We start from the raw sequence: 14,287 nt of genomic DNA, 5'->3' as shown, positions 1-14,287 counted from the left end.
TATTTATTGTGGTCCTATTCTAGCTTGTATCCCTCCTTTTGCAGTTTCTTTCCTGTCAGGCCTGAGGATTGAGGGTGTGATAGTCAGGGTTTCCCCAAACTTTTGTGATCAATTTCTCTGCTGATGTCACTTTGTTGGTTATCATTCTTTACCTAGTTGTATTTTATTTTTCTTTTTTTTTCCCCCTGAGGCTGGGGTTAAGTGACTTGTCCAGGGTCACACAGCTAGGAAGTGTTAAATGTCTGAGATCAGTTTTGAACTCAGGTCCTCCTGAATTCAAGGCTGGTGCTCTATCCACTGCGCCACCTAGCTGCCCGCAACCTAGTTGTATTTTCAGTGCTGCTAAAACATTATATTGGAGTTCTCAGTAGTCTACTTTTAGAGTCTATTTGGTGGCTAACATGGATTTGTGGAACTAGAATGTCTAGTCCTTTGCTTAAGGATTCAGTATTTGATCTTCCTTGTGCCTCTTTTCCCAAGTGTTGAGAAAACCCGAATCTGCTATTTAAATATGTCACAGGGATACTACTTCTCAGAATTATAGAGTAGAAGAAGGGTATCTGTTAAAATAGAAATAGATTTTTAAAAAAAACTAATAGTAATATCATAAGATTAAGAATCCTATAACCTGAATTTTAATCTTAGTTCTTTTACTGACACAGACATAAAAAGGCATATAGTTGACCTAGCCACTAGGCTATTGTAAATAACTTCCTGGTCTGGTCTCAAACTAAGTCAGTATCCCTGCAGGGATCCTTATTTCCAGGCCTACTTTGCCCTTAATTCTATTTGTTTGACACAACTGACTTAGAACAATTAGAAAAGATATTACTTTGTAACACTTCATAGGAACAAATGTAAGTGTTACCTATTCAACATCTCCATGCCAGTAATTATACATTTAAAGATTTTTATAAGAAATGATGCAGGAAAGTTGTTAAATCAATTTGCTAGAGTTGTGCTTTGCTCTGACACTGTCAAAATGGCAGAGATCCTCCTCTACAAGTGGCCTATCTATACCATCAGTCATTGCAGCAGAGTTCTTTACCACAGAAAGCTATAGGTGACTTGTATTATCTTGGTGTGGTAGCACCTTAAAGAACTTAATTGTTGGATTGGTGAAGTCCCATATTAACTTTTAAGTAGCTTGCTATTATGGAATGGACAATGCACTTAAGGTCAGTAGCAATTAAGTGGGTGATACTATTTTGATATGAAACTTGATTTGTTTCAAATACGTACTAAATAAGAGCACAAGATAGCAAGGTATATATTACAATATTTTTAATCTTATCTCGATAATCTTCACTAGGGAACTAACAAGTCAGGGCATTATGTGAGTAGGTATGATAAAGGCTTTTAAGATTACACGTGGCTGTTCTTGAGTGCGCTACCAGTTATTAAACTACTATTCAAGAAACTGTGGCCAGAGACCTTTGAAGGCCTCAGAGGAGGTGAGCCAGGTAGAGTTGACACTGCAAAGGTCAGTGGTCAAAGGTGCTCTGTTGGGCCTAGGGCAGACTAGTAATTGTTACTGCCAGGAGGCCAAATGTCCTAAGGCCAAATGGATACTATGGTAGAAATAAGAAATAGGATTTAAAAGTTAATTGGGTAAATTCATAGAAAATTATATTTTTGTGTTCTCTTAACATATTGAGTGGTAATTAGGAAGAGGTGGCAGAAATGAATACTCTACTTGGATTAAAATCTAGAAGAATGAATTTGGAATAAGAGTGTATCCCACTAGGGTCTGTGTGATTCCCTGGTCCTATTTAGGTGTATTGCCCTATTTAAGGTTTCTTAGATACTATAAATTTCCCCTTTCTTCTCATATCATACATACTGCTTGAGCCACATTACTATAAGATTCCTGCACATGTCCTGTTGATTAAATTAAAATTAAACCAGATCATTGAATAAAAATATCCCTAAGTTGGAGAAGGATAATATTTCAGACTTCAAGAAGTTATTAACAGTGGTACTTAAAAATACCCAGTTTTCTTTGTTGTGATTATACCAGGCAATCTTCTGATTTATAATTTGTTTCTCATAGTAGGCTTATCATCCAAAAAAAAAAAAAAAGGCTCTAAAGTGTTAGATGAATTTTTTCTTCCGTTTTTATGTTATAAAGTCACTGTTGAAATCCTGTTAATTAATGTAGTTTTTACCTCTAGCATAGGCTTTAGTAAGAAAAAAAATGGATTCCACATGTAATAAAGGCGTATAATAACAAATCTTGCTGCTTGAAGTAAAAGAAAAATTATAAAAACAGAAAAACTCAAAAGTTAATCCCATTTCAATGGCAGGTTTCTGGTGTACCATCTGTGGGTACCTCTGTAATTTTAGGATGAAATAATTGTATCAAAATAGCCTCCCATAGTTGACAAAATTGAAAAGAGAAGTTTTTGTTTCTATTCTGCAGCTCAGCATTTCATGTTTCTATTCCACAATAACTTGGAAGCACTCTTTTGAAAGATTTTGAGCAAGTTTTGCATGGCTTAAGTTTGAGTTCTACTTGCATGCCATCTCAAAGTAAATTGGTAATAAAAAAGCATTCAAATGAGCATATCTTCTATGATTCCTAATAGAATCCAATGAAATCTAGTAGGTTGAGATTACAAAGGTATGTGTTTTTCTAACTAGTAAGAAATACAATTCACAAAGCCACTAATTTTTGTTATGTTTGTGCTTATTTCATATTATAAGATGTTATTTCATTGGTGTAGACATTCTCTCAACCAATGTAAATCATCATTCCTCTATAAAACTCAGCAGTTAGTTTTCAAGAGTAAATATAATCAAAAAATTTGTCACTCTGCTGCCACTCTGAGAATATTTTCTGTGCTTAGATAGGTTGGTCATCAGAAATAAATATACATTCAACTATTAAGCCAGTACCTAAATCATTTCATTTTAGTGTAGGGGCTGTCAGGTTACACTCCACTGACAGTCATTGAAATCTCCAAACTATTTTACCATATAGAGGAATTGGAATAAGACTACAGTAAAATTATGAATATGTCCTTATTGTTAACATAAATTGGTTTGTTTTATCTTTCTTCACAGCTAAAAAATAAGTATACACAAAATGCTTGGCTGTAAGTTTTTGTTTTTAATAGGTCAACAAACCAACCAAGCATTTGTTTTTTATATAGTACAAGTAGTGTTGTGATTTAAATGAATATGCTTACTATGTATATATTTACACATACATGCATTTTATAAATTTTATATATATATATTTATATACAAACATATATGTTATATTGTATACATTACATAGTTATAGATAGGTAGTAAAAATATAAAAATTTAACTAAAATTAATTTTGTTTTTGGCTTAAATAAAATGTGTTAATGTATACATATATTGTATTTAATTTATACTTTAACATATTTAACATGTATTGGTCAACCTGCCATCTGAGGGAGGGGGCGGGGGGAAGGAGGGAAAAAATTGGAACAAAAGTTTTGGCAATTGTCAATGCTGTAAAATTACCCATGCATATATCTGATAAATAAAAACTACTATAAAAATAAATAAATAAAATAAAATGTTTTAATATGAAAGTGGGAACATAACAGTGAATTGAATGTCAACCTTTAAGACACCAAGCCTTCTCTCTGGCTTAGTGATCCTGGGCTAATCAATTCAATCTTTCAATGCCCCAAATAACTCTCTAACATATAAGTTGTAGCATAGTTGTTGAGCTGCTTCAGTAGAGGGAGTTTTCTCACTGATGGTTTTCTATACCAATGAAATCATAAGTCTAGATTTAATATGTTCTGGATATTATGAAATGTGTACTTGGAGGATGTAATCTACAGTGTGTGTGCATATAGCTGATACAATGCTTTTTTCCCTTACTTGGATTGGAAATAAGGGGAGAAGCTAATATTCTAATTTTCTTTTAAAAATAGATTGCTCATTTTCTTTTACTATAAAAGTGGTACTATTTAGTGCTTCTTTGTTTTAAAAACTGATTTTGATTTTTAATAAAAGGGTTATTTCTCACTTTTGTCACAATTGTAATTCATTGATTCTCTCTCTAGCTCATTCTTTTGTTTTAATTGATCATATTACATTCCAGATATAACAGGGATCATTATTCCCAAAAACATTTTTACAGTATTAATGTATTGTTCAAATGGCCTAAAGTCTATGGCTTCCCTCCCCCCCAAACCTTTTCAATCCAGTAAAGAAATCTCCAGTACTATTTATATTTGTGCATACGTGTTTGCCATCATTTGGACAGGTACAGTTTTAAACTATCATATGATCATAAAAACATAAAGTTGATGATTTTAGATAATTTAGCCCCTATCTTTAGATGGTTGAATCACTAAAGTATGCAGGATAAGTGGTTCTCCATTCTTTTTTTTTTTTTTTTTTTTTTTTTTAATTTATTTACAAGAATAATCAGGTCTTTCCCAACATTTAGTCACCATGTTGGTTAATAATTTGTTCCTTGTATTCACTTGAAATTTCTTAATTTATTCTATTTTTTACCCCAGTTCATCTATAGAATAGAAAATAATTGTACTTCTTGCAAAAAGATATTATCCCCCAATATGTCTCTTCAGATTGTCCTTATCTTGTTAAAGTGCTATAAAATAAATTGGATTCTGTACTTAAAAGTCTGAAGAATCTAGAATAGAGTGAAGGAATTTTTTCCATTTCATTATATATAAGTACTTCTTTCTAGATATATACCAAAACTTATTATCTCAAAATATTAACTTAACTTTGAAAGTAGGCATCCATTTTATCTTGCTTTAAAAATAAAACATGATAATATTAGAAGCTTTAACTCACTTTTTGAGGATGTGACCAGAATTCAAAACATCTAAATTTATATAGCATTCATATGCCTCTTTTTAAAAATACCATATATTCTTATGACTTGCATCTTAGTATAATTTGAGCCAACTAACTAAATTTTAGCAATTGACCCTAATTTTCTATATCATGTACCCAAAGAATAATATTTCTTCAGCTTTCTTGTTCATTTTTTCTTGCAAAAGGCTAGTTATTTACATTATTTAACATTATGACCATGTCCTTTGGATGTCAAGCTTTCTCTCTGTTATGGCCAAGGGACTTGTGATTCACATCTGGGGCATCTCATACTAGAAAATATATATAGCACATTTTAAACAAGATTTTACTTTTAAGCAATTTTAATTTTAATTTTAAACAAAAATTACAGGATATTAAGTTGTGAAGTCTTCATTAGAAAACCTCATCCTTCATTGCAAATATAATTATAAAAGTTCAATAGTTACACATGTACATATAGATATATTTTTGCACTTGTGATATAGATCCATTACTTTGTACTAAATTTGTCTTCTTTTATTTTAAGGGTGTGATTACTTTAGAGTCCCTTGGTAAAAGGGGTTATCGAGTACCTCCTTCAGGAACAATACAAGTGGTATGTGTTTTATAGCCTACAATTGCAATAATAATTCTCTCACATACATATAGAACTTAGCACTTGCTCCTGCTCCTGCTGCTGCAACAATTTTGGTAAGTAACAATAGAGCTACAGCTCTGTTTGGAGCTTTCCAGCTTTGCCACAGAAATGGCCATTTGGGAACCTCCATAAAAGGAAAGAATTAATAAACTAAACAAGGTGAATGCTTTAGAATTAGATGTTATTTTACAATGTATTTAAATCAAAAATTTACTTTCAGCAAATCCCTACTACCCACAGATTGACTTAGAAAACCACACAAATTAACATATATTGTACTGTATTGTATTTATTTTTGTTAAATATTTTCCACTGACATTTTAATCTGGTTCAACCCTTCCTCCGTAATATTGTGGGCTATTCGAAATATTTGATCCCTCTGTTCTAAAGGACCTAATACCATAGTATAACCTTTCACAGAAAAACTTAGAAACTAAAGTGATATTGTTTTGCCCATTGGCATTGAGCTTAACGTTTCCCAGGCAAATAAATTAATTACTTACTTTACTTCCAAAGGCTAGAGTTATCCTGGTTTTATCCTAGACCTGTGGAACGTGCCCCAGGAGACTGACTTTTCGAATAGTTTTTCCTGAATAGTTTTGAATGATAACAGCATTCAGGATAATAAATCAAATTCAATTTGAGTTCCTGTATTCCTAGACTGGAGACAATTCAATTACAGGCCATTTGGCCTAGAAGTATTCAGGCCTGAATGTATCTATCCTAGACAAACTTACACCTCCAAGAGAGGGATCAAACCAAATTAGCCTTTAGTAGGGCTTTTCCTGCCCAGTGGCTTTCGTTTACTTAATATTTCATCAAACCACTTTCACTGACCTCATTGTTTCAGGACTGCAGAGAATCTATAATATTTGTTATATCTTTTACTACTTCATAAAATATTGTGTACGTTATTATAGAATTAAGGATATATGGACCAGTGTAGCCATTTGGTATATTGATAATAATAAAAATGATAAAATATATGAGTATAAGGTTAGTCTACTTCCCAAAGACTGTCAACTTTTGTATCTACTTTGCAAGCCTGAAATTGAAGTATATCCTGTATTACCTCTATAAAAAAATTCGTGTTCAGACTTTTTATTTATTGGTTTACGGTTATTTTATTATGTGTATTAAGTCTTTATCCTTTCATTCATTAGGATTTGAAAATTGGAACATAATACTCGTGTATTTCTCATTTTGATTTCAGTGAATGAAATCCAGTGCCATGGATGGGATCTCTAAGAGTATTGGCACCCAGTTAACTTATTGACACACTGATATTTTTTGGTTAGATCACTAAAAGAATTTCTTTCTGAATATTGCTGGCCATATTCTACTGTTCACTGCCAATTAAACTTAGTTTAATCAAATCATCCTGCAATTTTAACAATTGAATGTAATCCAGTGTGAAGTGAATGTGTGAAAAGATATTTTATTGTCTTGAATCTTTTTCTTTTCCCCTGAGGCACTTGGGGTTAAGTGACTTGCCCAGGGTCACAGAGCCAGGAAGTGTTAAAGTGTCTGAGGTCAGATTTGAACTCCTCCAGATTTCAGACCTGGTGCTTTATCCATTGTCTAATTAGCTGCCGCCTTGAATCTTTTATAATTATATTGATTGCCATTTTCTCAAGTATCGAGTTCAAATTTCACATAAAAATAATTATTTTAACAAATTTCAAGTACAGTAATTTTCAGTTTCTATACTTAAATTGCATGCCTAACCACATCTAAATTCAGTGAAATTAAATGGGTTTTTAACAATTATTTTAGAACAAAATTCTGTTAAAGCTCTTTTTTGAAAATAGTAATCAAAATGGATTCTGTTTTGCAAAATCTGTGTTTGACATCTAATGATTAAAAAAGATTAAGCTGGAAAATTTTAGTTATGAGGATGTTATTCACTTAAAAATTGAAACATTTCTTAAAACTATAATGCAGACAAGGGTTAAAAAATATTTGAATATTAGTCAATTTGGGGACTATGAAAAATTGTCTCAAAACATTGCTTTGATCCATGGCTCCTTTTTGATTTCAGTATTGTGAAAAGAGGAAAAAATAATTTGAGCTGTTTTCTTTAAATGTTAAATATGTGATTTAATTTAGGTGAGCCTCCAAATGGGAATATAAGGCCAATGAGATCACTTTATTAAATAAGTCCTTAATTTTGATACAGATTTGTTTTTTATTATAACTTTAATAAATAATTCTTATTGTTTCTTCAGACCTTATTTAATCCTAACAAGACTGTGGTGAAGATGTTTGTTGTGATATATGACTTACGAGATATGCCAGCCAATCATCAGACATTCCTACGACAAAGAACTTTTTCTGTACCTGCAAAAAAAGAAATGAAGAGAAGTGTTAATAAAGAGAACATTCGACATACTGAAGAAAAGTTATTACGCTACCTCATACATCTGAGGTAACTTTTCAGATGGAAATGGAAACATTTAATCTATATGAATAATAGTTCATGAAATGGGTTAAGTTTTTAAAATACTAAGTTTAGAGTCTTAAGAATTCTAGGAGGGGCAGTTAGGTGGTGCGATAGAGCACCAGGCCTGAAGTCAGGAGGATCTGAGTTCAGATCTGTTCTCATATACTTAATACTAATTGTGTGACCCTAGGCAAGTCACTTAACCCAAATTTCCTCAGCCTCCTCCCCCTTAAAAAAAAAAATTCTAGGCAGCCAATAAAAGCTTTTGTTCTTACTACTTGACTGTAGAAGTTTATTGTTTATGAATATTTCATGGTCATGTATTTTTATAGAAAAGTGTTGAAGCAGTTTGCCCAGTTTGGAGGCAGTATGAGTAATTGAAAAGTGTTAATTTAGTTCTGTATTATTTATTTGTTGCTATTCTCTTTTGATACTCTTCTCTGAAGTCATTTTGGATATATTGATATTCTTTCATGAGTGTATAAAATTTAATTTGGTATAGTACCTCTGTTACTAAAATGTTGCTAAATGTTGATAAAATGGTTCCATTCAGAAATCTCTAAGCATCATTTTTTTGACTTTTTCTTCAGTCAAAAAATATTTATTAATCTTTCTTTGTGTTTAACTCTTATGAGGATCAGTATGTGTAAGGTGGGGTTTTAACCCTCAGTTGTTATAAAGGTAAGATGGTAATGGTGATGATGATTTTTCTTTTGAGGGCTCAGTGAAATCCATCTGTGTAGGAAACTCCTAACAAGCGAAATTATTTACCAGTATAGTTTGGCAACCATCTGTGATTTAGTCTTTTTTTTTTTTTCCCTCAACAATAGCTTTTTATTTTTCAAAATACATGCAAAAATAGTTTTCAACATACTCCCTTGCAAAAACTTGTGTTTTCTCCCTCCCTCCCACTTTCCCCTTCCCCTAGACAGCAAGGTAAATTCCAAGTAGGTTAAACATGTGCAGTTCTTTACATATTTTTCACATTTATCACGCTGTACAAAAAACAGATCAAAAGGGGGGGGAGTGAGGAAAAAAAACAAGTAAGCAAACAACAGCAAAAAAAGTGAAAGTACTATTTTGTGATGACATTCAGTCCTCACAGTCCTCTCTCTGGATGCAGATGGCTCTTTCCATCACAAGTGTATTGGAATTGGCCTGAATCAGCTCATTATTGAGCCCCATGACTCTTAAGAGAGTTTCTTGAAAGTACTAAGAAGTAGTTAAGTGATTTAATATAAGGTCATATAAAAGAGACAGGATTCAGGTGAGATCTTCCATACTCAAAGCCTAGCACTCTACCTATGTCATCATGTGCCTCTAAGAGTTCAAAAGGAATTAAGTCACTGTTTACTTTAAATAGCCAACAATACAAGAAGCCAGGACCTGGCTTATTCTTAAATACTTCTTAGAGTTGGTGTAGGATCTGCTAATTTGTGGTTTGCTAGCAAAGCCTTAAGAGATGATTATTCCCATACCACATTTAACTATGGGAGCAGTTCTTAATTAAAATGGCTGAGCGGCTGCCTCACACTTATCAGATTGGCTAATATGACAGAAAAGGAAAATGACAAATGTTGGAGGAGATGTGGTAAAGGTAAAACATTAATGTACTGTTGATTCAGCATTCTGCAGAGCAATTTGGAACTGTGCCCAAAGGGTTATAAAATTATGCATATCCTTTGACCAAACAATACCACTACTGGGTCTGCATCCCAGAGAGTTTAAAAAAAAAAAAAAAAGGAAAAGGACCTATGTGTACAAATATATTTATAGCAGCTCTTTTAGTGGTGGCAAAGAATTGGGAATTGAGGGAATATCTATCAGCTATGGAATGACTGAACAAGTTTATAAAATTGTGCTAAGTATGGGAACAATATTTTAGTAGTAGACAAATAATAGTATGTTAACTATAGAGGTACAAAAATAAAAGTCCTTCATGAGATCTGAGAGGGCAAGAAATGGAGAGTATCAGATTGGGTTTGGAAGAATATTCCAATTATAGGAATATAACAGATACCGTACAGTCAAAGTAGATGAACTTAATTATTACAAAAAATTTTCCATTTGTCACAGTAGATCTGTGAGCTAGAAGGCCTTAGAAAGTAGTCTTTGTCTTCCCATCTTGGTTTCACATCTTAAGGAATTTGCTTACCTGCTTTGTCAGAGAGGAATTCAGCCAGGGTAATGGATTACACCTAGCAGTTTGCCAGAAGGACTATTAATGAAAGTGACATGAAAAGGAAAGTCTATGTTCATTCTACATTTCAATTAACTAATCTCCTAAAAAAAAAAAAAAAAAAGAGAGAAAAATAGGAGAACTTTAAAGAAAAGTCTTATAACTCCACTGAATTTCAAGCCAAAAGTAGGCCTTACCTCAAAAAAGAAATCACATCTCTGAGATGACCTTTTTAGCTGTACCTTCTATTTAGTTCATAAACCTGAACTAAATTTAAAGCATTATATCCTAAAGTTATAGGTAATGACTCTCAAAATAGCTTCTCTAGTTAAAGAGACCAAGTACTAAATTATATTTCAGATGTTGTAAGAAATCTCTCTTTGAGAATGTCACATCCTTTGAAACCATATTTGAGTACATAAAACATGAAGGACAACAAAAGTGCTATGGATGTGTTTTAAAGTTAAACTTCTTACTGTACTCTTTTTCAAGCTTAGGCAAAAAATGCAGGATCCTTTTGCTTGGCAGATGATTTAAAAGATCACTTTTGCTACAATCCTGAGAAAATTTATGCATATTAGTGTAAGACAAGAAAAGGAAATCTAAGTCGATAGTATGTTTGACTAACTGCTAAGCAAAATGATGTAGGTTATATGGCCTAACTCCTTTTGGGCTGCACAACAATCTAAAAGACATTTTAGATGACTCTTTAATTGATCTTGACATAGCTAATATGTCCTTGACTTGATGATGTATTAACTGGGTGTTCACTGTATTGGCTGTACTTTTTTGTTGTTATTGATCTGAAACATTTTTCTTAACCTGTAGAAGTTCTCACACACTCTGAGTTCGGAACCATGAGACAAATAGCTATGAAATAGGCTAGTGTGGCAAGGAAATTTATATTTTATATTATATTATCTATTTGTATTGATTCTTAACTATCACTACCATGTGGGATTGAATGTGTGTACCATGATGTCAGGTATAGGAACTATTGCAATCCAGACCCAAGGAGAATTCCTGTTGGAAGAAAAGTGTGCAGAAAGGCAAGAATACCAGCCTAACTAAAACAGAAATTGGTGTTAAGAGGTAGAGATATGGCTGGATAGGTAGATCACTTGACAAGATTTTGCTTGCTAGATTCAGGAGTTTGAGCTTGATTTCATAAGAAATAGAGACTAGTTGTGGAGGAAGAGTATAAATAAAGGATGTTTCAGGAAGACTGATTTGGCAGAGATGTGTTGAATTGGAGAGGGAAAAAAAGGAAATAAGATTACTGATTAGAAGTCAATATTTATAACATTTTAAATGTGAGATGATCAAAGTCCAGATGAAGGTAGTGCCCTGTGGGATTGGAGAAAGAGAAATAAATCCAAAAGTTCATTTTCATTCAAGCAACTCTGCATATTCTGACTCATTGCTCCTAATGCCTGGAACTTTCTTCCTCTTGATCTTGGCCCCTTGACTTTACTAGCTTCCTTCAAGTTCCAATTTAAAATCTCACCTTTTTCAGTATTTCACCTTTCTTCACAATTCCATTTAATATTGATACTCTTCCTTTGTTGGATTATCTCTAGTTTATCATTTATGTTTGTTTATAGCTATTTGTATGTTGTATGTTCTATTAGGTTATGAGTGCCTTGAGAGCAAGGGATTGTTAATTTGCCTTTCTTTGTATCCCTAGTTGTTAGCACAGTGCCTGACAGATAGAAGGTGCTTTAAATGCTTGTTGGCTGACATTTATAACATTTTATATGTGGAAAAAACTGTCTTTTGGTGCTTCGAGGAGGTACCAGTAGGATCTTATAAATTAATAAACATAATAAAATGTGCATATTAATATTTTAATTAAAAATATAACATGAAAGTATATCAAGGAAGCGCTAGTTTGCGCTTATGATAGGAGTTCTTTGAGGGAAAAATTACTTTTGACTGGAAGGATATTAAAAATGGATTGTTCTGATTTGTCCAGTAAGTGCAAGTAAACATATGACTGATTATTAACACAGAACCACTCATTTTTTGAAGAATTTGAAGTCCAGAAGCTTAACATGTTTTACCCTTAAAATAAACAGCTGCAAAGTACTTCTAAAAGCGAATTTCCTTTTGCTTTCAAAATATAGTTATTCAACTTAAATTATTAACATTTCTTTTTAAATGATGTTAAAATACTGCATTTCATTTTATGCTGTTTAGGTTCCAGAGCTCTAAATCTGGAAAGATCTACCTCCATAGAGATGTTCGGCTCCTGTTCTCTAGAAAGTCCATGGAAGTTGATAGCGGTGCTGCATATGAACTCAAATCATACACTGAATCACCAACAAACCCTCAGTTTTCACCACGATGTTAAAAGAAGTAAAAATTTGAAGTATTTACTCAATAGTCAAGTTTGAGAGCAAAAAATGGCATAGAACAGAGTGTACCAAATTAGTCAAGAAATTGAATTCTTTCCTATGATCCTGGACCATTAAGATTTCTGGAATGAGCTCCACATATTCCAAATAGACTGGAAACACAGACCTAAGTCCTAATCCTTTTTTTTGTACTGTTTAAACCACTTCATTGGATGTGTTGCAATAGCAAAATCCCCAGTTAGGTTAGTGTTTACACATTTTATTTCTCAGTTATTTAATATTTAATGTTTCCTTTAATACTAAAGTGATATTTGTCTAGTGTTCTAATGTAGCACAAATCCTGTGTAAAATCATAATATGTATTTTTGACATTAATGTTGAAATCTGAAATATATGCACAAGTCTTTAATTCTGTGTGATGTGTTTTTAAGTGATACTCATTTAAGTTATTGAAAATGAGAACAAACTTTTGGATTTCCTTATCACCTATGCAAGCATGTGTACTTTCATTTTTATATATTTTACACATTTCTTTTTCAAATGTTTCTCATACCAGTCTTAAAACAGTATTGCAGTCTAGGCAGGTTATGCTGCTTTAATGATTCTTTGCATAATTCACATCATCACACCACTTCATATTTGGTTCCTTGATTGCTTTCCTTTTAGGAATTCATGCCAAGAACAGTTTGATTTCTCCTTTAATCACCACTGTAGGGTTTTTATATTAAGTTGCTGTCCCATGCTTGATAACTTTCTCAAATTGTACTTTGAAAACAAATTAGTATTTATATCATAAATATATGAGCAAAAAAAGTTTTTAAATGTGTATTTGGGCCTTATTTTTCAATGAGAATTTTAATTTACTTCTAATTATTTGACTGAGTGTTAATTTTCTTGCATATAGATATTTACAATCTATTCTCCATTCTTCCTACTTCAGTGATCACCTTCCATTCTGATTGGGCAACTGCCAGACTTGAGGGCAAAAGTGTTGACTATTGACAAAATACAACATTTCCTTGTTCCAAAGATAAAGGAAAATATCATTCAGGTGCAAGAATCATTTGTGTGTGGTCAGAGTCTTTCTGTAACTATGTAATGGATTTCATAGAATTTATTCTGGCCTTTTCTATATGCTTACAGGAGGAATACTTGTCTCCTCTTGTCTTGCAAAAGATCACATAGGGCAAATTTAAACGTACTTTTGAGGACCATATGTAGAAGCAGATCACTCAGGGTAAAGAACCACTTCTGGAAAACTTAAGGCAAAGCAAAGACTAAAACATAAGCTCAAGAATGGACGTGGTTAAGAGTAGTACCCTTAAGGCCAGTAATCATGGGAAGTTTAAATTAGGTCTGGAATATTATATCATGGTACAGAAGAGTATCTGATCAACAAAAACAGAACAACTAGAGTTAGGGAATATTCTAATTAGACAGAAATTAAGGAAAAACAGTAACCAGCATCTTTTTGATTCAGGTGATTATTTCCAAAGCTTTTATGTGATCCTTGTTTCGAATATATTTCTGCTTCATGCTTAGTCCTAGGACTTGTAGGAACAAATATCTGTGGTGAAAAATCATATATAGACAAGGGAAAGTAGCAGCTTAATTACAATAAAATCCTAATATTTCCTTAGAACCATTAGAGTATCCTGTCCTGTATAGTGCAATGAAATAATATTTTTTAATGCAATAACTAAATTTACTTTTTTCTGAATAAGACACAAAATGCTTTAAAAAGAATTTTAATGCAGTTTGCTTGCATTAAGAGGGTGCTGCATATGTCTTCATGCCTACTCATTTTTTTTTACTAAACTCCTAGATCGCTT

General features: G+C 32.5%; 1 protein-coding gene across 10 annotated transcripts in view; it reads left to right on the top strand.

The window, feature by feature from the left end:
- The window catches only part of ATOSA (atos homolog A), a 113,865-nt gene extending 100,347 nt beyond the window's left edge, over window positions 1-13,518 (top strand). For 9 of the 10 annotated variants that reach the window (XM_074294538.1, XM_074294537.1, XM_074294542.1 and 6 more), the window contains 3 exons: window positions 5,366-5,434; window positions 7,705-7,904; window positions 12,298-13,518. In XM_074294538.1, the coding sequence (XP_074150639.1) occupies window positions 5,366-5,434; window positions 7,705-7,904; window positions 12,298-12,451 (423 nt within the window). In that variant the 3' untranslated portion in view covers window positions 12,452-13,518. Of the gene's footprint in view, window positions 1-5,365; window positions 5,530-7,704; window positions 7,905-12,297 lie in introns of those variants that run through there. The other variant, XR_012486933.1, reaches the window with a different exon arrangement.
- The last annotated feature ends 769 nt before the right edge of the window (window positions 13,519-14,287 follow it).

This window comes from Sminthopsis crassicaudata, chromosome 2, assembly GCF_048593235.1.
Source record: "Sminthopsis crassicaudata isolate SCR6 chromosome 2, ASM4859323v1, whole genome shotgun sequence".
NCBI classification, from domain to species: domain Eukaryota; kingdom Metazoa; phylum Chordata; class Mammalia; order Dasyuromorphia; family Dasyuridae; genus Sminthopsis; species Sminthopsis crassicaudata.
The sequence above is the reverse complement of the archived record's forward strand: the minus strand, read 5'-3'. Positions and strand labels throughout refer to the sequence as shown.